This window comes from Bos javanicus, chromosome 26 (assembly GCF_032452875.1).
Source record: "Bos javanicus breed banteng chromosome 26, ARS-OSU_banteng_1.0, whole genome shotgun sequence".
Classification (NCBI taxonomy): Eukaryota; Metazoa; Chordata; class Mammalia; order Artiodactyla; family Bovidae; genus Bos; species Bos javanicus.
In genome coordinates, this window is record NC_083893.1 from 29,899,341 (window position 1) to 29,921,510 (window position 22,170).

Consider the following 22,170-nt stretch of genomic DNA (forward strand, 5'->3'; position numbering starts at 1 on the left):
CCCAACATTGTGTCTTTAACTGGCTCCCTGGGCTTTCCAATTACCAAGAGCACACAACCCTTTCTGTTTCTAAGAGACTAGTCATAGGACACGGAGTAAGCTTCACAAAAGGAACTACAAATATTTGTGATATCCCAGTTTTTCTTTAATCCAACCCAGTGTATCTTGTACGTTTCAGATGTATACTTTTTCATCAGATTTTTGCTAAACAATTAACAAACATTTCGGTAAAATATCAAAGAGTGAAAGTTCACATATTCCAAAACAATACTGACTTTTACTACCTTCCCTGAGTACTGATAACCACATAACGGACGGTCAAAGGTTTATAAAGAAATGAGCTCACGAATCTCAATTCTAAAAGCCTGCCTAGAAACTGCACTGAGTGATTTTCCTATCTGATTCTTTCCTATTTTTTCCTCAAACCGCTAAACAAGCCAATTATTAAGCAAGTTCCTTGAATGCCCCTAGTACAACTTTCACAGGGTGAAGTCATATCATCTCCTAGCAGACAGATGCTGGGCAAAACCCCAGGGATCAACCACTCCCCAGCCACACCTACCAGAACCTCCCTACACAGGAGAGCCAGTGAGGAGGTGGGATGCGGGCAGAGGCTAGAGACGGCTTGGAGGGAAGAAGGACTCCTCCCCCAGGGCTGGTCTAGGGAAGAGGCAGATAGTATTTGCTCCTCTGACACTCTAACCCCCAAAGCACTGACATATCTCAACAGCTGGAGTTTAGGCCCCAAAGAGAGATGCTCACATCCCAGGAGCACATTAAAAGAGACCCTGGGGTGCAAGCAGAAAGTATCAGAACTTCCATTTGTACTTCTTCTGAAAAATTAAGATATTAAACTTTGCTTGTATCTGAAATACACATGGACATAGCACATGCATCTAACATATAAACAAATATACATATATGCTAAGGGCGCATGAACCAGCAGCAGAGAGGCATGTAATCAAAAAGTACAAAGGCCTAGAGGCCTATCCACTTCTAACAGCCCCACAATCCCGAAGGCCTGTGCGTGTGTGTGAGAGAGAACGCAACTGGGACAACACCAACCTGCAGTGTTGACGTTTCTATATTTTAAAAGAATTTTGAGAAACCCAAGTTTAAAATAAACCCATTGCCAGGATAAAAACATTCTCAATTCCTCCCTAAGCCAAACATTCATACATGCATATGGAAAGTGTGTGGAGCATGCAGGCGTGCGCGCGCGCGCACACACACACACACACAACCTCAGTAATAGATCCTGGGGTCAGCTCAACTCAGTATCAACAGCCCTCTGCTCCCTGAACTGTGAGTCTGGTAACAACCCGATTTCCTCATAACTTCCAGCAACAAACAAGAAACATCAGGGATTTGGCCTTTTCTCCTCTTCCTCACTCAGCCCTGGCAGCTGCTTTCCCCTCCTTCTATTGTCCAAGTTCAAAATGCAGCAGGCTGCACCTTTGTACAATCACTAAAACCATATTTCAAAAGACTACTCTGATGACAAGGAAAAATATAGCACGCAATTAAATGAAAAACCCGTGTACACACACACACACACACACATTATCCTTATCCAATAAACACTGAGCTCCATGCTTTCCATATGTTATTTCTTTAATCCTCGCCATTTTATGGTACAATTATCATTCCACTTTATAGATGAGGAAACTGAAGATGAAGTAACTTGCCCAAGAAAGCTGCAGACCCATGCTCTTCCCCTGTGGCTAAGCTGCCAGGATTCTCAGAGGGAGAGCTTCCTAGCTCGGCTGCCAGGGGCCCCTTACCTTCACCTCATTTAAAATCATGAGGCAGCAGAGAGCAGTGGGAAGGCCCCCAGGGCATGAGTCAAAGGCACAAGGTCCTCTCTGGCCCTCAGCTACTCCTCACTGAAACGAGGGTTCTGAGCCAGGGCCTTCCAAAACTGAATGCGTGATGGTTTGTATATAGAAGCCTGTCACTTCCTTGTTCTTCCTTGTACCATGAACTGGACTGTTTCCCCTCAAAATTCATACATTGAAACCCTACCTCACAATGTGACCAATGTTTGGAGACAGGGGCTTAGGAGATACTGAAGGTTAAATGAAGTCATACGGTAGAATTCTAATCCGGTAGGATTGGTAACCTTCTAAGAGGAAGAGAGAGAGAGAACCATGTAAGGATAAGTGAGAAGGTGGCTGTCTGCACGCCAGGAAGACAGCTCTCACCAGTCTGACCACACTAGCACCCTCATTTCAGACTTCCAGCCACTAGCCATGAAAAATTAAATTTCTGTTGAAAAAATAATTTTTCCCCCCCAAACTTTAGACTTTTAGATTTCCAGCCACCAGCCATGAAAAGATAAATTTCCGTTGAAAAAACTCTCCCGCCAAAACTTTAGACTTTTTATTTTGTATTGGGGTATAGCTGCAGTCCACGGGGTCACAAAGAGTTGGGTACGACTGGGCAACTGAACAACAACAGCCGATTAACAATGCTTTGGTAGCTTCAGGTGAAGAGTGAAGGTACTCAGCCATACATATACACGTATCCCTTCTCTAAATTTCTGTTGTTTGAGCCACCCCATCTACGGTAGTTTGTTACTAAGACACCTTGGATTCTAAAAGCGGTCCCTGATCCCATAAAAGGGTTAAGATCCAGAAGCCCTGAGGAGCTCCAGGGTCTCCTCCTGAGCCAGCCAGCTAAGCTTGAGACGGCTGTGCCTCTACGCACCCATCTTCATGAGTGTCCAGTTGCTGTCCATCTGCTTGGCAGCCTGGAGAAAGTAGCGCCCGTCAGTCCACATGGCCGCATGTTCTTCTGTGACTATGGCTGTGCCTGGAGGAGGGGAGCGAAGGAATGAGAGAGGTTCCTGACAAACACCTAGAAGCTGCCCAGAATGGCAGCAGGCAGGCGAGCACAGTGAGAGGCCCCAGACTCCGTGTGGCCCCACCACCCACCCCCACTTTGAGGGGAGCAGGTAGGCCTCTGACTCCAAGGAAACCTCCAGGCAAGAGAAGATGGTACCACTGACAACCAGCTGTGGCCCAACCGCTGAAAGCAGCAGTCTGGAGGCAGCCCGGGTACTGGTCCCTGCATAGAAAGGACCCCATGTGCATGACGTGAGTCAAGGCCAGGAGGACAGAGGTCTGTGGACAGAGGGCCAGGAGTGAGCTGGAAATGGTTCCTGCTCAGCAATCACAGCCACCTGCTCCAACAGACGCCCCAAGGGACGTGTTTTGCCCTTCCCAAGAGAGACCACCTGGGCGCTGTGAGCATTCAGGGAGACGCAGGGAGTTTATATCTCCACCTCTACCGCCCTCAGCTCCCACAGGCCCAGAAGAACTCAGGGCTTTCAGCAGAGGTGTCAGCCTAAACCAGATGGAATGTGCCAACCAACACATGCACCTACATCAATGGAAGCAGTGCGCTAATTGTGAGGAGAGGGGCTCCCGTCAAACCCAGCCACTTAAGAGGATGGGAGCCTAAAGGGGAAACCCACCCTGAAACTCAAGGGCGCAACAGCTCTTGGAAAATTAATGCAGCGCGCCAGTGTAGCTCAACATTAATCTTTATTATTCAAGTTGAAAGGGAAAGGGGAGAAACCAAGAGTTAAGCGCTTAGAGAATTACAGAGGACCAAAAAGCGAAGGAAGGGGTCCTGAGGATGCCATTCATGTCCCATTTCTTATCTGCAGTGCCAGTTACACAGGGGTATTCATGATATACTTATCTGTGTGCATGTTATATTTAATAAAAAGTTCAACAATATTTTTTTTGGCTGTACTGGGTCTTCATTGTGGCAGGCAGCCTCAAGAGCCTGCAGGCTTCCCTGGTTGCAGCAGGAGGGTTTGGCTGCCCCAGGCATGTGGGATCTTAGTTCCCCCACCAGGGATCAAACATGCATCCCCTGCTTTGAAGGCGAATTCTTTCCCACTAGATAACCAGGGAAGTCCCCCAAGACTGTTTTTAAAATAAAATTTTTTGACTTGAAAACAAAGAGTCATTAAAAAGAAGCATCATTAACACATGAGAGAAGAGAGTCACTAACACGTAAGCCTAGGAGCTGCAGGCGCCGGGACCACGCCCCCTCTGCAGAGGGTCAATGGGGACTTCTGGTCTGTATTTTCTGTTTGGTTCTGTATCACAGACTGAAACTGGGTCCAGTTATTTTAGGGAGGCGAACACAAGTACCACAAGGACAAAGAGAGAATTTAGTGACTCACCTGCAGAGCCATCAAATCCAGAGACAAAGGCGCGCCGACAATCACACGGAGCAATGTACTCACTCTGGAAAACAGAGAGGTCAAGAAAGTGGACCTTGATCAGTCACAGCCCAGCAGGACCACAGAGGCTGGCAAAAGCTGGGCACCTGCCTTCAAGGAACTGACAATCTAGCCGAAAAGGCAAACTGAACATTAAAAAAAAAAAGATTAATGCACGCTATAGGCGACCCTAATTAATTAAGGGCTAAAAGGGCTGCTCCCTTGAGCCTCGATTTTTTTCACCTGGAAAACAAAGCAAGAGAAATAGATCCAAACCGCTCTTTCCTCGCTGAGATCTTACTCAAAAACAATCTGATAGCCTTCTCCCTTCCTTGCCACTGACATTCAGGCATCTGTTATTTTTCTGAAAAGCCTGAATTTCTGTTTTATGTGCCAATAACTCTCTAACTTAATTCTCTTTAGCTATCAGCTTATTTCTGAACTTCCTGTCTGTATCCCCCATCCAAGGCAGTGTCACCAATCTCTCCCACGCAGACCCTGTCCCTTCCTGTTAGGGAACAAATGCTTCCTCCAACCCAGAAGGCTTCAGCAAAATAAAACGTCATGTTCAAATCCAGGTCCTCCCCAGCCTCTGAATGGAATGGGATCAGGGAGAAGAAAGTAAGAGGTTCCATTCCTGGGGAGACGGTACGAGGCCACAGTGTGTACTTTTGTGCCAGTAAGGCACAGAGACTCAAGGAACTTGTCCAAAATCACACAGCTCAAAAGGAGCAGAGTCAGGATTTGAACCTGGGCAGTCAGCTCCAGAGCTCAACTCAAGCCCTGTGCCACACTGCCCCACTAAATACATCATCTTGCGTCCTCAAAATGACTCTCTGGGATAAGACCAATAGCAAATTAGAAAATTGAGGTTCAAAGACAGAATCTTTAAGTAACTAACAGGCCAGCAGCAGGGCCAGGATCTGATCTGCTTGAGCCCAGAGCTGCTGTTGCTTCTGTCAGCAGGTTGTTCCCGAGCTAAAGGACCTGGCAGGGTTAAGAATGCTTAGGAGAGGGTGCTCCAGGGGCTAAGATTCTGTGCTTCCAATGGAGGCGGCTCAGGTTTGATCCCCGGTGGGAGAACTAAGACCCCCAGTGGTGCAACCAGAATGCTCAGGATAGAGAAGGGCGGGGAGGGTAGGCACTGGCTGGACCCGAGGGCATTTGGGGACAATCAACACAACATAGGGGGAAAACTGGCTCCCGGGTTTCATTCCTGCCACGTAGATGAAAGCCTCCCCTTTCACCAAGGCAGTCATAATTGCAGCCTCAGACCAGTCACAGACCATGACCCACAGAGGTGCTGGAAAGGCCACAGAGAATCACAATGGCGGCATGAAGGAGCTCTGTGATCTCTGAGCCCCAGCTGCCCTCCAGCAGGCCCAGTTACGTGCTCTGATGCATCTCCCCGGCTCTCTCAGCCTCAGTCCTCACTTCCACAACGGGTCGTTTCAGATGGTTGACTGCAACGGCAAGCAAATGTTTGATCCCCAAAACACAAAGGAACATTGACCAGATAGCACTAAGCACACAGAAAGAAATGGCCACCAGCATCAATGATGAACTGTAGAGTCCTTTGTTTATTAACCCAGCAATTATTGAGTGCAAGACTGGAAAAAAAAAAAAAAAAGGCCAAGATGGGGGAGTGGGTTCCCACCCTTGTCCAAGTTCTGTTGTGAGGAATAGCAAGTACAGGTTCCACACAACTCACCAGAAACCTGAGGGTACTGCACATACACAAGAGAAGAGATGATACCAATGTCTCCTTCCTGAGTGCTGAAAAAGCAGGAGAGAGGCTGGGAAAACTAAACCCTTGTGCTAACAATCACAGCACACAAGAGGACACAGCACACAAGAGAGAAGACCCGGAATGGACACGTGAGTGACAACAGGTCCCCTTGGCTTGGGGCTCTCCCGCTTGGCACACAGCAAGGACTGGGGTGAGGGGCTGGCAGAGAAGAACTGCTGACCTTGATCTGGCTTGGCTCTGGCACACAGGGACAGAAGAGTGCCCACTCCCAACCTGGGGAAGCCTGGAAGGAGGCATGGAGCCCCCAGGGGTTTACCAAGAGTTTCTCTGAAGAGAGGTGGAATTAACAGCAGGTGGACGAGTTTGGTTTGGGATCAAGATGAGGGCTGGGGTAAGAATGTCTAGACATGACCTAAGTGGTCAACATGCCAGAAAGACATCGCTGACCGAAGCTGTCACCTCCACACCAACAAGGCTAAGCAGACGCCAGACAAGCACTGGCCCAGGCCTCCCCCACTTTCCTCAGCCATGAGGCTGGCAAAGCCTGGGAACATTCTCCCTAGAGAGCAGCAAAATGCCTAAAATACGCCAAAGCCTTAGCATACTAGGGAAAAGGCTCAAAGAAACACAGCCATTGGCTTTTTCTCCAAAACTATAATGTCTCTCCATCTTTAATACCCTCATCCAAGCCTCCCTCATCTCTACTTGGACCACTGCCCCTGCAATCCACTCTTAACTTACAGCGAGCTTTTCAAACTGTGTGTGTGTGTATATATCATATTAGCATGTGTCTATGTGTGTGTGTGTATATATTAGCATGTGTGTGTATATGTGTGTGCATCATAATAGCATGTGTGTGTGTGTATATGTTATGGTTTTCAAGGGGATGCATGCTTAGTCATGTCTGACTCTTTGTGACCCTATGGATTGTAGCCCACCAGGCTCCTCTGTCCATGGGATTTTCCAGGCAAGCATACTGGAGTGGGTTGCCATTCCCTACTCCAGCAGATCTTCCTGACCCAGGTACCAAACTCATGTCTCTTGCATCTCCTGCACTGGCAGGCGGATTCTTTACCACTGGCAGCACCTGGGAAATCACATCTCATTAGCAGCATACTTACAACCCGTCAGTGACTTCCCAACACACTTGGGGTAAAATTCAGACCCCAGCACAGTCCCCAGAACATGGCTTGATCAAGCCCTGCTCTCCTCCCAGAACGGTCCTCCGACAACCCACCCATTCACAGCACTCCAGCCACACCACCTGCTTCTTGCTCCTTGCACTTTCCGATCTCACTCCTCCTTCAGGGCCTCTGCACGCGCTCTTCCTTGTGCCTGTCAAAGCCTCCCTCTCATCATGGCACGGCTAGCTCCTTATATTTCAGGTCAGCTGTCGCCTTCACAGAGAAGCTTACTATCCAGCTCCAGGAGCCACGCAGCCTCTTCTGTCTCTCGGTTTAGCACGTGCTCTCCTTCATGGCTCCTTCATGCTGTTACTGCATTGTCCTGCCCACCAGAATGTAACACCAGGAGATCAGGGTGTTTGTCTGTCTTGTTTGTCACTGTCCCTGAACAAGGCACAGGCCCACAACCAATACTTGTGGAATAAGTAAACAAGCAGGAAGAAAGATGAACCTTTCTTCATACTTCAGACTTTAGCCACCTCTTTGAAAATGGGGAAAAAGCTCCGAGGCAAGAAATGGAGGTGGCCTCTAGAAACTGGAGAAGACAAGGAAATGGACTGTCCCCAGAGCCTCCAGAAGTCACCAACCCCTGCTGATTCCAGCCTTCCACAGCTGGAAGATAATAAATGTGTGCCAGGATAAGCCACCAAGTTTGCTACAGCAGCAACAGGAAGCTAATGCTTTGTCCAACAGGAAGAAGACCAGAAGGGATTATAACTGGGGTTCTGAACTCATAAGCCGTAGGGTACGGCAGGTAAACTAAAAGAGTAAAGCAGGACAAGGGACTGCCTTTTCTAGAGAGCAGCTCCTACTCAGCTCTGATTCCTGTCATGCTGCTGTGTGGGCTCCACCTTCAGTATTTCAGGAGAGGCTAAATAGATGTATGTTCGTGAGATACCATCCCATTTTTAAATGTTGGCATCTAATTCAAACAATGAAATAACACACAGCCAAATAAAGCGTATCAGTAAGCTACAGGAAAAAAAAGAAAGAAAGCCTCAGCCATATCTCATAATCCAGCTCACACTTGCCCCTTTCCACAAGCTTTCTGACCTACCCAGCTTTCAGAGACCTCCCACATCTCTGAATTTCACAGAACCATCCACATTGGCATTGATCCATGCCCCCCACCCTGGGTGATGATAACAAATAATACTGGCTAAGACTGCATAGTTGCCAGTAACTATCTTCATTCCCCCTAATTCTAATCTTAACAGCAGCTCTGGAAGGTATCATCCTACCTACTTATAGGTTAAAAAAAAAAAAGAAAAGAAACAGCAGCTCAGAGAAGTAAATTACCTACTTACCTCCCCAAGACACCACTGCTCTAAAAGCAGAGCTGAGATCTGATCTCAGGTCTGACATTCCAAAGTCCATGCCCTTGCCACATTGCCAAGCAACATCTTTTATTCTGTATAGAGACTGCACATCTGGTCTGCACAATTGGATTATAAACTCTGAGGGAACCAGGAACACAGGTATGCCCCCCATTCACCTCTATGTGAATTCACCTCTTTCATCAACCATGTGACAGGTGACTCCCACACCCAGGAATCAAACCTGTGTTCAAGCCTGGCTTCCGCACTTACTGGCTGGGTAAACCTTAAGGTTCAATTTTTCATCTGTAAGGCAGGGATGATAAAAACACCCATGTGGGAGGGTTGAGGTGTAACATAAAGAAACTAGCACATGCTAAGCTTTTGATAAACTACAGCACTTATTACTACCAGATGATGACCTAGACCCTATGGGAAACATAAGAAAATATCTTCTCAGAGTGGACAGTCCAGCAAACAAAATAAGACAGGTGTCAGTGAAACATCAGCCCTAATAATCAGCACATGAATTATGCTGCATATGCAGTATGGTATCTGCTATAGTTTCAAACTCAGATGTGCTCTGAATCCTTCAGGCCAAGCTCAGAGGTTAGACCTGGCCCACCACAGACAGGTGAGGAGAAGCAAGAAGGTAACACAGGGAGGGAGAAAGTTCAAGAAGGCCCAGAAGCAGAGGTTTGTGGCAGGACAGTGAACGATTAGCCTGACTGCTGAGGCAGAACGTTCTAGGGAGTGGCAGCAGAGAGTTCTGGAAAGGCAGGCTGAAGACAATGGTCAAGGACCTCAAACACCACACTTAGAGGCTTGAACTTTCTCCTGCAAGTTCTAGATAGAGAACAAAAGTTCAAGAGTGGGTAGTGACGTGACCAGAGCTGGGTTTTAAGAAGAGTGAGCAACATGGACACATGCAGACTGAACAGGGCAAGCAAGGCAATGGCTGGGTGCCATGGTAAGCATGACTCAAGTTACGTGAGCCTGTGCGGGGTGACATCTGTGCCCCCCACTGGCCCTTCACCTCTGTAAGCCATAAACCTGGCACAATGCCTCAGATATATGAGGCTTTCAAAAAAAATGAAACCGAAAGACTAAATGGCTGTGTGTGCACAGGAAGTCCCGGAGTTCAGACTGTGAACAGAGATGAGAACCACCAAACTCCAAACACTGAGGTAACATCCAGTCCTCAGTATTTTCGTCTCTTTTAAATGAAACCAAGAGATGGGGAAACAGTGGAAACAGTGTCAGACTTTATTTTTGGGGGGCTCCAAAATCACTGCAGATGGTGACTGCAGCCATGAAATTAAAAGACACTTACTCCTTGGAAGAAAAGTTATGACCAACCTAGATAGCATATTGAAAAGCAGAGACATTATTTTGCCAACAAAGGTCCATCTAAGCAAGGCTATGGTTTTTCCTGTGGTCATGTATGGATGTGAGAGTTGGACTGTGAAGAAAGCTGAGTGCCGAAGAATTGATGCTTTTGAACTGTGGTGTTGGAGAAGACTCTTGAGAGTCCCTTGGACTGCAAGGAGATCCAACCAGTCCATTCTGAAGGAGATCAGCCCTGGGATTTCTTTGGAGGGAATGATGCTGAATCTGAAACTCCAGTACTTTGGCCACCTCATGTGAAGAGTTGACTCATTGGAAAAGACTCTGATGCTGGGAGGGACTGGGGGCAGGAGGAGAAGGGGACGACAGAGGATGAGATGGCTGGATGGCATCACTGACTCGATGGACTCTGAGTGAGTCTGAGTGAACTCTGGGAGTTGGTGGACAGGGAGGCCTGGAGTGCTGCGATTCATGGGGTCGCAAAGAGTCGGACACGACTGAGTGACTGAACTGAACTGACTGAACTGAAGTCAAGGTAACAGGAAAAACACTGGATAGCAGTCCAAAGAGTCAAAGATACCCTTTCCCTACTGTACAGTCACTGAAAATGGTTGGTTTCCCATCTAGGACTTCATTTCCCAGACCCCCTTGCAGCTAGGTGGGGTCCCGTGACTGGTTCTCACCAATGCAGATTGGTTGGGAAGTGCTGTCTGGGTCAGGGCAATGCAAGACGGATGTGCCCTGTCCATACTACTCCCCTTCCGCCAGCTGGAATGGTGGCATCATAGGATGGAAAATGCCTGGATCCCTGAATCACCCCTCTTTCTAGTGGAAGAAAGTCACCCACCAACCAGGAGCACCCACTCTGGACTGCCAAAGGAACGAAATAAGGCTCTATATACAGCACCGAGTCACTGCAACTTTGAGATGTGTTCCCACAGCAAACATTACTCCAATTAAGACAGTGGCTGAAATCACTGTGGGATAAAAATCACTACCTCCACCCCAGGAGAGAGCCTATTTAAGAAATAAAAAACAGGAAGCCAACTCCGGGAGGAATGGGAGTAGAATCCAAAGAGTCTAGGAAAATCTGATTCATGTCTTCCAGAAGGAGGAACCATAAACACAGCCAAAAACTCAAGTTGGCAGAGTCAGCCCTGCCAGAACGTGATCTTTTGACTAAGCTGTGCCCAAAAGCAGAATGAGGGGCCTTACAGAAGGAGGGGATGGGATGAAGAGTTCAGATTTCTCAAAGGTGATGCCAGGGCAGTTCTGGCCCCAACCAATGATTCTCCTGGTTTGGGGCCAGCGGTGCCCACAAATCCCAACATTTGACTTCGACAGTACAAGAAGATTACAAGAGAAAAAGGACACATCCTTGCTGTAAAAGTCCCTCAGGGCCCAAACTCATTAACACCAAAACCCTTGTTCTGAATTTAAAAGAAAAAACCCTTAGAGTTGCTGAGGACAGAGAAGAGCAGACCCCTGGAGCGCCAAGACCTTGCACAATCATGCATTTGGGATGCATATTCTCTCCAGCAACAGTGTGTGGGTGTCTGCATTTCTGGTTTGGAAAGTACACAAAGGACAGAATTCAAGATTCTTCTTCCTTTCTCCAACACCCTCCCTCCCTGACCCAGAGGAGAAATCCCATCAGCCCAGAATCCAGCCTGAAAGGAAACAGCCGGGGACAAGAGCCCCAGAGAACAGCAGCCCCTCTATTACTGAGGAGGCTGCTGCGGCAGGTCACAAGCAAAGCCAGCCCTCCTTCCTGGCCTCAAAGTCCTGGCGCGGACCCAGGCCCCACTTCACAGTCATCCCAGCTTTGCCCTTCCTCTTCACGGACCCGAAACAAGAACGTGGGTCTTCTCATTTCTTTCTGTGGATGGCACCACAAACCCTCCCAGTCTCCGAACTTCCCCATTCCCTCATTCATCTGCCTGCAAGGTTCATGCTCAGTCTATCTGCTGCTGCTGCTGCTAAGTCGCTTCAGTCGTGTCCGACTCCGTGTGACCCCATAGATGGCAGCCCACCAGGCTCCCCGTCCCTGGGATTCTCCAGGCAAGAACACTGGAGTGGGTTGCCATTGCCTTCTCCGAGTCTATCCACTGCTTCTCCCCCCCAAATCCTTCCCTTATTCCCTGCTCCTAAGGACAGCACCAAAGTCCAGGACCTCTGCACCCTCACTCCAGGATCCCGCAATGACCTCCAAATAGGGCTCTCAGTTCCCAGTGTCTCCCTTCTCCAATCTACACTGAACACTACTCCCACTGACTGATCGCATCACCCTCTTGTCCAAAGACCCACAGTGGGTCCCTGCTACCTTTAAATAGGAATGTGAACATGATGCAATTCCATCATGCAGCCTTCCTTACCCTGCCAGCTTCAAATATTCTCTCTGACCAATGAGCTCGGTCTGTACTTTACCTAAATCTGTGCTGACCATCACAGTAGCCCCCAGATACATGTGGCTACCAAGCACCTGAAATGTGGCTAATGTGACTGAGAAACTAAATGTTTAATTTTATTTCATTTCAATTAACTTAAATTTTAAAACTGATGCTCAAGACTCTATTATTATAAATTTTTTTAACTATGTTTGGAAAAACTTTGGCACCGAAGTCCACTTTTCAACTGTAGATCTTATGAAATCTAAATACAGATCAAATATTTCCAATGAACAGTCTACACTCTACACTTAAGTTGAGATGTTCTGTAATAAAGTAGATACCGGAATTTAAGCCCTAGTATAAAAAAACGAATGTAAATTATATCATTGATGATTTTTATACTGATGATGTGATGAAATGACAATATGTTAGATATACTGGGGTAAAAAAATTGTTTCACTGTTTCTTTTTCCTTTTTTCCACCATAAATATTAGAATTGTTAAACTACATACATGCCTCACATATTTCTATTGGACTGACTGGGTTCTTCCCTACGAGATTTACTAGTTGAACTTTGTGTTATATTTGTGACAGGGGCTATCTACTCTTTAAGGGAACATTTCCCTTCATTCATCGCTATAATAGTAATAATAGCAACAAATATAAAGAGACTTATTAGGTGACAGATACACTTTAAGCATTTATATCTTTTAACTCATTTAATCCTAGTAACAGCCCTATGAGATAGGTATGTCACTATCCCTTTTTTGCTGATAGGGAAACTGAGACCCAGAGAGTTTAACTACCACTTAGGAATTTGAGGTAACTAACTTGAGATCAAGCAGCTAGTTAAGTGACAAATCTGGCACCAGAACCCAGACAGTTTCTAGAGCCCATACACATACCAATATGCCAACTGCTGGCCCTCTACTTAGCCAGTACCCAATACTTAGCCCTGTTATGGCAGTCAGGAAACATGCATCAGACACACAAAACACAGCTTCTCCTGCCTGGCAAGGCGGATGGCTAGGCTACAGCAATAGAAATGATAGTCAAAGATTATAAAAGAAAAATGGGGGGCGGGTGTGGTGAAAGAGAAGAGGACAGCAAGAGTCCAAGAATATAAGTTTATGAGCCTAAACAGTAACTTCTGCAATGAAAAATCACAGCTAATATCAAGCAAGCTTAACTTTCTGTTTTCAGGACATTTTTCCATGATTAGAGATTCAGCTTTCTTATCCATGGAGGGGCCATCCAATTCTGAAATTCCAGACCCATTATAGGAGATGAAACACTAAGCGGAAGCCTGGAACATCACCTGGGGTTTGGCCAGTGTCGCTGCCATTCCCAAAGTTGAATAAGAAATTGCTTTGGGCCTATTTGTTGTTATTTAGTCACTAAGTGGTGTCCGGCTCTTTGCGACCCTATGGACTGTAGCCTGCCAGGCTCCTCTGTCCGTAAACAGGCAGATTTTATCTTAACTTTAGGCAAAAGAAAACTGAAACACCAACATCACAAAGTTTCCATACACTCCATACACTCTTAAGTGGAAAAAATCTTCAAAGGTTGAAGCAAGTAATACTAACAGGTCACATCTTTCCATACAATGAGGCCTCACCTGGAGGTGAAGGTTCACAAATAAAGCAAAGCTATGAGGAGTTTGGCTGGGGCTCCATGATAGCTTGTGAGACTCTGAAAGGACAGACCCGATTTCAGACAACAGTGTGCGAGGCTGTGAGGGTTAATATTAGGTGGCCTTGACTGGGTGAAGGGATTCCCAGATAGCAAGCTGGTAAAACATTATTTCTGGGTGTGTCTGTGAGGTTGTTTCTGGAAAAGATTAACATTTGAGTTGGCAGACCCAATAAAGATCACCCTCAGATATACAGGGGCAGCATCCAATCCGTTGAGAGTCTAAAAAGAACAAAAAGAAGCAGAAAGGGCAAATTTGCTCTCTCCTGTTTGAGATGAGACATCCATCTTTTCCTGCTCTCAGACTTCAGCATTCCTGGTTCTCAGGCCTTTGATGTGAAAACATCCCTGGTACCCTCTGCAAGCTGAAGAACCAGGAAAGCCAGAGGTGTAACTCCAGTTCAAACCGAAGCCTGAGAACCAAGGCAGCTGATGTTGTGTGAGCCACTGCTCAAAATATCATAATCTCTCTCTCTTTTCTCTCCCTCTCTCCCCATATGCATGTGTTTGGTTCTGTCTCTCTGGAGAACCTTACTGATACAGGGACTTACGAAAGACCCTACACCAACTGCTACCTGATGTGCTCCACCATCCCACACAATACTGAGATAGGACAGTTACAGTCATATCAGTCCAGGGCAACTGCCTGATGCTTAAAAGGCAAGAGAATGAAAAACACCACTGATGAATCCGGCAGAGAATCCATGTGACCTGAAGCCCAAGTCCAAAGGCTGAACTCTGGGACAGACAGGAAGCAGGTAAGGGCCCATCAGAAGTACCCAGGCAGGGGAAGAAGAAAGGAGTTCCCTGAGGATAAGGCCAAGGTCTGTCCTTCTTAAATAGTGGATGCCCGCCTCCTCTGCTACCTACACTCCTGAGGCCCGACTTGTGCTAGCTCTGCTACCTACTCACGTTCAGTCCTCAGTCAAGACGAAAGATGAAACTCTGAATCCTGTTCATCTAAACAACAGAGGCGAATGGAAGAATTCCATTACCAAACCCCCACCCTAAATCCCACGTCTCTATCTCCCCACTGCCTACTAAACTTAACATTAATGTACCCGGCCACCACGTCTTCCCACATCCAACAACTCCCTGTCCTGCTTGATCTTCTGCTTCTACACTTAACACCTGCTCTCCCACCTCCTCCTTCAACCTTTCAACCACTTTCACTTGCCAGATTCTCCTCTTCAGCGGCCTCTCCTCTTTATATACTATTCTCCCCTTTCTCTCCCCTCTTCAAGGAGCAAGTTCGAACCCATTATTGTATAGAAACTGCTACTGAAGATCAACAGACAAAGGAATTCCCTGGAACATGGAGTCCCCTACTCCACTCTGAGATGACTGGAAATTCCAGACATTTAAATCTGGAAAATGCTGAGTATTTCATCTGCTTCTTAGAGTTACACAGTGCACCCTAGTATATCAAAGGCTCTGAGAAATCCTATGGTTAAGAAACTGTTCAAATGGACACAGTTCCCTGTGCCGAGCCCTGGAGGACACACTTAGATGTGGTTTGACAACTAGAATCCTAGAGTACAAACACGCTGAGGGGGGAAAGGAGGAAACCAAAGGAGGGGTTGATGAATCCCATCACCAGCCCATCTCCACTCAGTACCTGATGGGCATCTCCCGACGGGATGATGTAGGCCTGGATTGGTTCCGTCACATACTCCAAGTTCCTCATGGCTTGTCTCAGCTGCCGAAGCAGCTCTGAAGTTATCTTTGGAGCCATTCTGCTGTCTGCAACAACAGGGAGAGTTTGTTCCAAAACCAGTCAGACTGCCCACACGTAACTCAATGACCAACCGAGTTCCAGAGAGGTACGTGGTATAAAAACTGATGATCTACACTGAAACGCCATGATCCTCCAAAGTCCATAGTCTACCCTGGAGTTCACTGTTGGTGCTGCACATTCTATAGGTCTTGACAAATGTATAGTGACGTGTACCTATCATTATGATTTAAGAGTTTAATAGTTTTCATTGCCCTAAAATCCTCTCTGCTCAGCCTATTCATCCTTCCTTTCTCTCCTCCAATCCCTTGATGTGACTAATCTTTTTACTGCCTTCATAGTTTTGCCATTTCCAGGAAGTCACACTGTTGTAATCATACAGTATAAAGCTTTTTCAGATTGGCTTCTTTCACTTAGCAATGTGGATTTAAGGTTCCTCCATGTCTTTTCATGACTTAATAGTTCATCTCTTTTTATTGCTGACTATTATTCCATTGTCTGGATGTGCCACAGCTTATTAATATTTATCCATTCACAAACTGGAGGACATCTTGGTTGTTCCCAAGTTTTGGCAATTTTGAATAAAGCCGCTATAAACATCCATGTTGCAGGTTTTTGTATGGACGTAAGTTTTCAGTTCCTTCGGCTAAATACCAAGGAGCATGACTGCTGGATCATATGGTAAGAGGATATTTGGTTTGTAAGAAACTACCAAATGTCTGCTAATGTGGCTGTACCATTTTGCATTGTCACCGTTAATAAATTCACTGGTCCACATCCTAGGCAGCATTTGGTGTTTTCAGACTTTGGGATTTTATCAACCAATTTTTCAAACAAACAAAAAATACTTGGCTTAACCAAAAACATCCTAATGCACCATCCTGTAAATAATGGAGAGTTATATTGAGGCCATTGTACTACAGGTTATCTTTAAGAATTTATACCCTGAGCTTCCCTGGTGATCTAGTGGTTAAGAATCCACTTGCCAATGCAGAAGACATGAATTCGAGCCCTGGTTGCAGAGGCTCCCACATGCTGCAGATCAGCTAAGCCTGCCTATGTGCCACAACTACTGGGCTATTGCTCTGGTGCCTGGAAGCCACAACTACTGAGCCCATATGCTGCAACCACTGAAGCTCACACGCCCTAGAGCCAATGCTCTGCAACAAGAGAAACCACTGCTATGAGAAGCCCACGCACTGCAATGAAAAGCAGCCCCCTCCTGCTGTAGCTAGACAAAGCCCAAGTGCAGCAAGGAAGACTCAGCACAGCCAAAAATAAAATAAATCAATAAATCTGCCAAAAAAAGTGTATACTCTGACTCATTGTAGCTTATAGTCTGCTAGGTATGGACCTCTTTTTTTATTTTGGTTCTTTTTCTTTAACAGTTTTATCTGGTGCTTCTCCATCACCACCACCACCTTGGGCTATAAAAGCCTCAGTCTCTATGGTTATCTCCAATAGATTCCCCTACAGTGTATAATACTAATCTTGGGACTCACTGGGAAAGTGCCCCATCTTATTCATAATCTGCAAGGGCAGCTTCAGTTACTGGCCTTAGGGCTCCCACTCAGAAGTTTCCAAAAGACAGAAGTTTCCAAAAGAGAGAGACACCAGAAACAGTCCTGTTCATGAATCAAACATGTCCATGATCCCTGCATTACAGTTCCTTCTAAATACTTTTCAGAGGGACATCCTTTCCTTTTGTCTGTCCTACTGAGCCTATAATTTCTTATGTACATAAAAAAGAGGGATCAGAAGTATCTAATGACCTAAACTTATATATTAATACCTCCACTGGGTTCAAAATAAAACCTATTGTGACTTCACAAGCTTGCTAGCATCCGAAAACTTTATTATGATGTCTTTCGGGGTTTCAAAATAAATTTGTGCTTCCGAATCATATTTCTGAGCAATTTAATATTTTTAAAAATCAAGCAAAAACGTAGACATCCTTTGGAACAGTTCCAACCTTGGTGGCACATGACAGCTACCTAGGGAGGAGTACAGCCTGAGCATCTGGAATTTTAGAAAGCAACTATATGATAGAAACCAGTGTATTTTCTTTTGACATCATTAATTTCCTCTGTTCTTCCAAATAGAAGAATGTGACTTCTATTTGGACACATCCTGATTTAAGGATTTTGCTGGCACTGACTAGGTGTTTATTGAGCTGACTGTAGTACGGATCAATAGTATCAGTTACTAACTTCATCAGTAAAGTCAACAGACCCAATGGCAAGCACAAAGTCTTCAGTTATAGGTGGCACTAATGGGAAAGAACCCGACTGCCAATGCAGGAAACATAAGAGACATGAGTTCAATCCCTGGGTCAAGAAGATCCCCTGGGGGAATGGCAACCCACTCCAGTATTTATGCCTGGAGAATCCCACAGACAGAGGAGTCTGGCTATAGTCCATAGGGTCACAAAGAGTCGAACACGACTGACATGACTTAGCACGGCAAGCACACACTGAAAACCATCAAAGGCAAGATGGAGCCGGTCAAGGACATCTCTGCTTCCTGGTCAACACAGCCTGCTTCCTCAGCACGCACTCTGACCTTCATCACCATCTCTCACCTCATCAATACATTCCTCCTCCAGACTGGCCTCCCTCAGGATCACCAGCATCCTTAGTTTCACTCCACTACAGGGGCATCTTCACTCTTTCCTCCACAATGCCCCCTGCCACCCTCACCACTATTAACATCTCCCCTGAGCCTGCCTTCCTCATCCTTCGTGCCCCTCACATTTGGTCAGTGTCCTCGGTCTGATGCAGACACGTCTTTGTCACCTGTATGAGACTCAATGCAAAGATTCCCAATACCACAGCCAGAAGATAGGATGGCTGTGGCTGAGGCAACAAATGGGCTGTGGCCATGGAGGCAGCTATCATGGAGATGGACACAATGAGAAAAGGTGGCTGCAGGACAGCAGGCCTTACAAGTGAGTGAACGGGTGAGCAGCTAGAGTTGCGGAGGAGACAAAGCAGGTACAATCACGAGACCCAACCACTGCGCAGGCAGCTGAAATGACAGTCAGGATGGAGGAAACGAAAACCATGGCTGTGATCCTCATAGGCTAGTTTTTATGAGGATTAAATGGACTGCCATGTGGAAAGCATTTAGAAGCAGTGCCTGGCACATAGTAAATGTTGTGTTTGCAATTACTAGAGGTAGATACACAATTAACTACAGTAACTATGAAAGCAATATGAGAAATGGTGAGAAATGGTGGCTATATTGCTTCTCCTTAAGGCGGGGGCCATGTCATCTTCATCCCTGAATCCATGTATCTAGCCCAGCATCTCATACACGCATAAGCTCACTCGAAGATGGCTGAATGAGTGTCACAGCTCTGTGCCTATCTTTTCAGACTCAACATAACAGCGATGAATCTTCTGTGAAAAAAAGCTAGGATCCTAGAAGATGCCGTATTTTAGCATCTGCTCATTCCACATCCCATTACTTTTCAGAAACGTTAGAAGCAGCCAAGAGCTAATCAGGGTGTGCAGAGACGTGGGGAGCCAAGAACAACAAACCTAGTGCATGATGTAAAATTAGCGCATACATTGCCAGGTATTTTTAAATCATGCTCTAAAAAGAATGACTCATTTGAAAGTCTCTTGCATATGTGGATCTGCTTTTAGAAATAAGTTCCTAAGCCTTCAACCTTTATCACAAACAAAAGACTTTTCGCTGCTTGGAATTACATGAAGAGCACCCCCTATTTACCTCACTGGGTGGCTAGAAAAATTTAACATGACAGCCTGTGTGTAAGCACCATACATGGCAACTGATATGCTGTAGAAGCTCAAGAAATATTACTTCAATCTGAATCTGAAGCACCAGCTGGGATTCCTACACGTCTTGTTACGAGAATAGAAGGGGCTGGTTTACTCCAATTTCGGCATCTTAGCATTTTCACAGATGCCAAGCTGCTCCTCCAGCACCCAGAGCTTTAGAGTTTGTTGCTCTGTCCCACTGCTGAGGAAGGGCCAAGAACTTTACATACATTAGTGGTTAATCCTCATAATAATCCCTGCCCAGGGAGGTTCAACTCTTCCCATTTTACAGATAAATAAACAGAAGTCAAATACTTGATGACCCAAGTCAAGTGGGTCATCAGGATAAGGACCCAAGGATTCAATTACCAAGCCCATGCACTGATACATCATCTTATCTAGAGAACATAACAGAGGCAGCTCTCTTAAAGCAACTCTAAAACCAAAGGAGTCAAAACAAGTGGGCTCCAGTTTCCAGCTGGAATTTACAACCTCAGACAACTGAAGCTCCCTGAAGCTCTATTTCTTCATACGTAATAAAAAGAAAGAGAAATTCTCACCAAACTCTAAATCCAATGGTTCTATCACTTTTCCCTTTCCTACTTCCTCTTCTTCTCATTCCTTCCTCTCCTTCCTCCAACATGGCCCAAAATGTGTTGGATACAGCTACATTTTTAAAGAAAAAGGACCTAAAACTGCATATAGTTACAGCATTGATCTTCCAAAGAGAAATCAGTTATAGTTTCTAATGTGCTTCGTGGGATTGATCTTTTTCAGTAAACTACAAGGTAACACTGTAGTTCTCCTGGGTAGTCCAAAGAAAAGGGACTGGAAATATAGAAATATACCACTTTTTTTTGGAATTTGGGTTTCTGGCAACCCAACAATATAACTAATCAGTTCTGGGAAGAGGATATGGTTCCAGAAATTTTTCCCCAGAGGATTTTCCTGAATGCCTGTTCAATTTGTAAAGCACAGTAATGCATTATAAACTTATTTCATAGTCTTAAGATGAAAACTGAAAGCCAATCTCTAAGGATGTCAATAAATTATATTAGAAATTAGAAAAATCAGACTAGAACTTTTTCAATAACAACCTATCTCTACCACTACCACCACCATCACCACCATGCCAAGAACAATGAATTCAAAAACCATCTCTCTCTACTTTCTACTGAAAAAAGTAACATATATATGTGTATACATACACACACACACACACACACACACACACACATACATATACATAAAATACATACATACACACAATAAGCAACAACTCAGGAAGCCAAAAGACAAAATGGTTTTTAATTTCTGGGCATACATCCCCTCAGCCCTAGTCATGATCAATTATTAATCGCTTACCCTCCCTTCTCTCTCAACTTGGTGCTGAAGTAGGGGAATCTAAAATCCTTCTGAGATGTTCCATCTAAAGTAAGAGGCAAAATTATTACCTGTTTCCACACCTGGGTCTCCAGAGTATGTCAACTCGTTAGGTTCAATTATTCTTAAATTTTTCAGCTGAAAATCCTGGTAATTTGCCCTAAGGAAGAGAAAGAATAGGCTATTGCAGACTTTGACCTCAGTAAACGTGGCAAGGTTTAGTCAGAGAGGAACATCAACTTGACTAAGCAATTTTCCTTTATGAGATGGAAAATCTCTCACCCCAATATCAGTGATGAAATAAGTAAGTTTCAGATAAAACATCACCATGGCAGGTAAATCTCAATCTCAGTCTCTAATTCATGAATTTTCTTCCACTATAAGCAGATTCTAAATTCATACAAAAATGCAAAGAACCCAAAATAACCAAAACAATTATGAAAAAGAACAAAGTTGAAGGATTCAACCCTTCCTGATTTCAAAATTAATAAAACTACAGTAATCAAGACAGTGTGGTACTGGCATAAAGATAGCCTTATGTATCAATGAGGGCTTCCCTGGTGGCTCAGTGGTAAAGAATCTGCCTGCCAATATAGGAGACATGGGTTCAATCATTGGGTCAGGAAGATCCCCTGGAGAAGGAAATAGCAACCCACCACAGTATTCTTGCCTGGGAAATCCCATGGACGGAGGAACCTGGCGGGTGGTTACAGTCCATGGGGTCACAAACGAGTTGGACACAACTTAGCGACTAAACAACAACAACCAGATCCACCTCCTAAGAATCTGTATGCAGGTCAAGAAACAACAATTCGAACGAGACATGGAACAAGGGACTGGTTCAAAATTGGGAAAGGAGTATTTCAAGGCTGTATACTGTAACCCTGCTTATTTAACGTACATGCAGACTACATCATAGGAAATGCTGGGCTAGATGAATCAAGCTGGAATCAACAGTGCCAGGAGAAATATCAACAACCTCAGATATGTAGATGATACCACTCTAACGGCAGAAAGCAGAGAACTAAAGAGCCTCTTGATGAGGGTGAAAAAGGAGAGTGAAAAAACTGGCTTAAAACTCAACATTCCAAAAACGAAGATCACGGCATCTGATCCCACTGCTTCATAGCAAAAGTTTGGGTGGGGTCGGATGGGGAGGGGCGTGTGCGGAATGGAAACAGTGGCAGACTTTTATTTTCTTGGGCTCCAAAACACTGCTGATGGTGACTATAACCACAAAATTAAAAGAGACTTGCTCTTTGGAAGAAAAGCTATGACAAACCTAGACAGCGTATTAAAAAGCAGAGACATCACTTTGCCGACAAAGGTTCGTATAGTCAAAGCTAT

The 22,170-nt window shown here is 45.4% G+C and overlaps 1 protein-coding gene across 7 annotated transcripts in view; it reads right to left on the bottom strand.

Moving 5' to 3' along the window:
- XPNPEP1 (X-prolyl aminopeptidase 1) overlaps positions 1-22,170 on the bottom strand; it is a 51,896-nt gene that overhangs the window by 24,355 nt on the left and 5,371 nt on the right. For 6 of the 7 annotated variants that reach the window (XM_061403401.1, XM_061403402.1, XM_061403403.1 and 3 more), the window contains 4 exons: positions 20,895-20,983; positions 15,539-15,663; positions 4,202-4,265; positions 2,710-2,814 (listed from right to left, as the gene is read on the bottom strand). In XM_061403401.1, coding sequence (XP_061259385.1) covers positions 2,710-2,814; positions 4,202-4,265; positions 15,539-15,663; positions 20,895-20,983 — 383 coding nt within the window. The remainder of the gene's footprint in view (positions 1-2,709; positions 2,815-4,201; positions 4,266-15,538; positions 15,664-20,894; positions 20,984-22,170) is intronic. The other variant, XM_061403406.1, reaches the window with a different exon arrangement.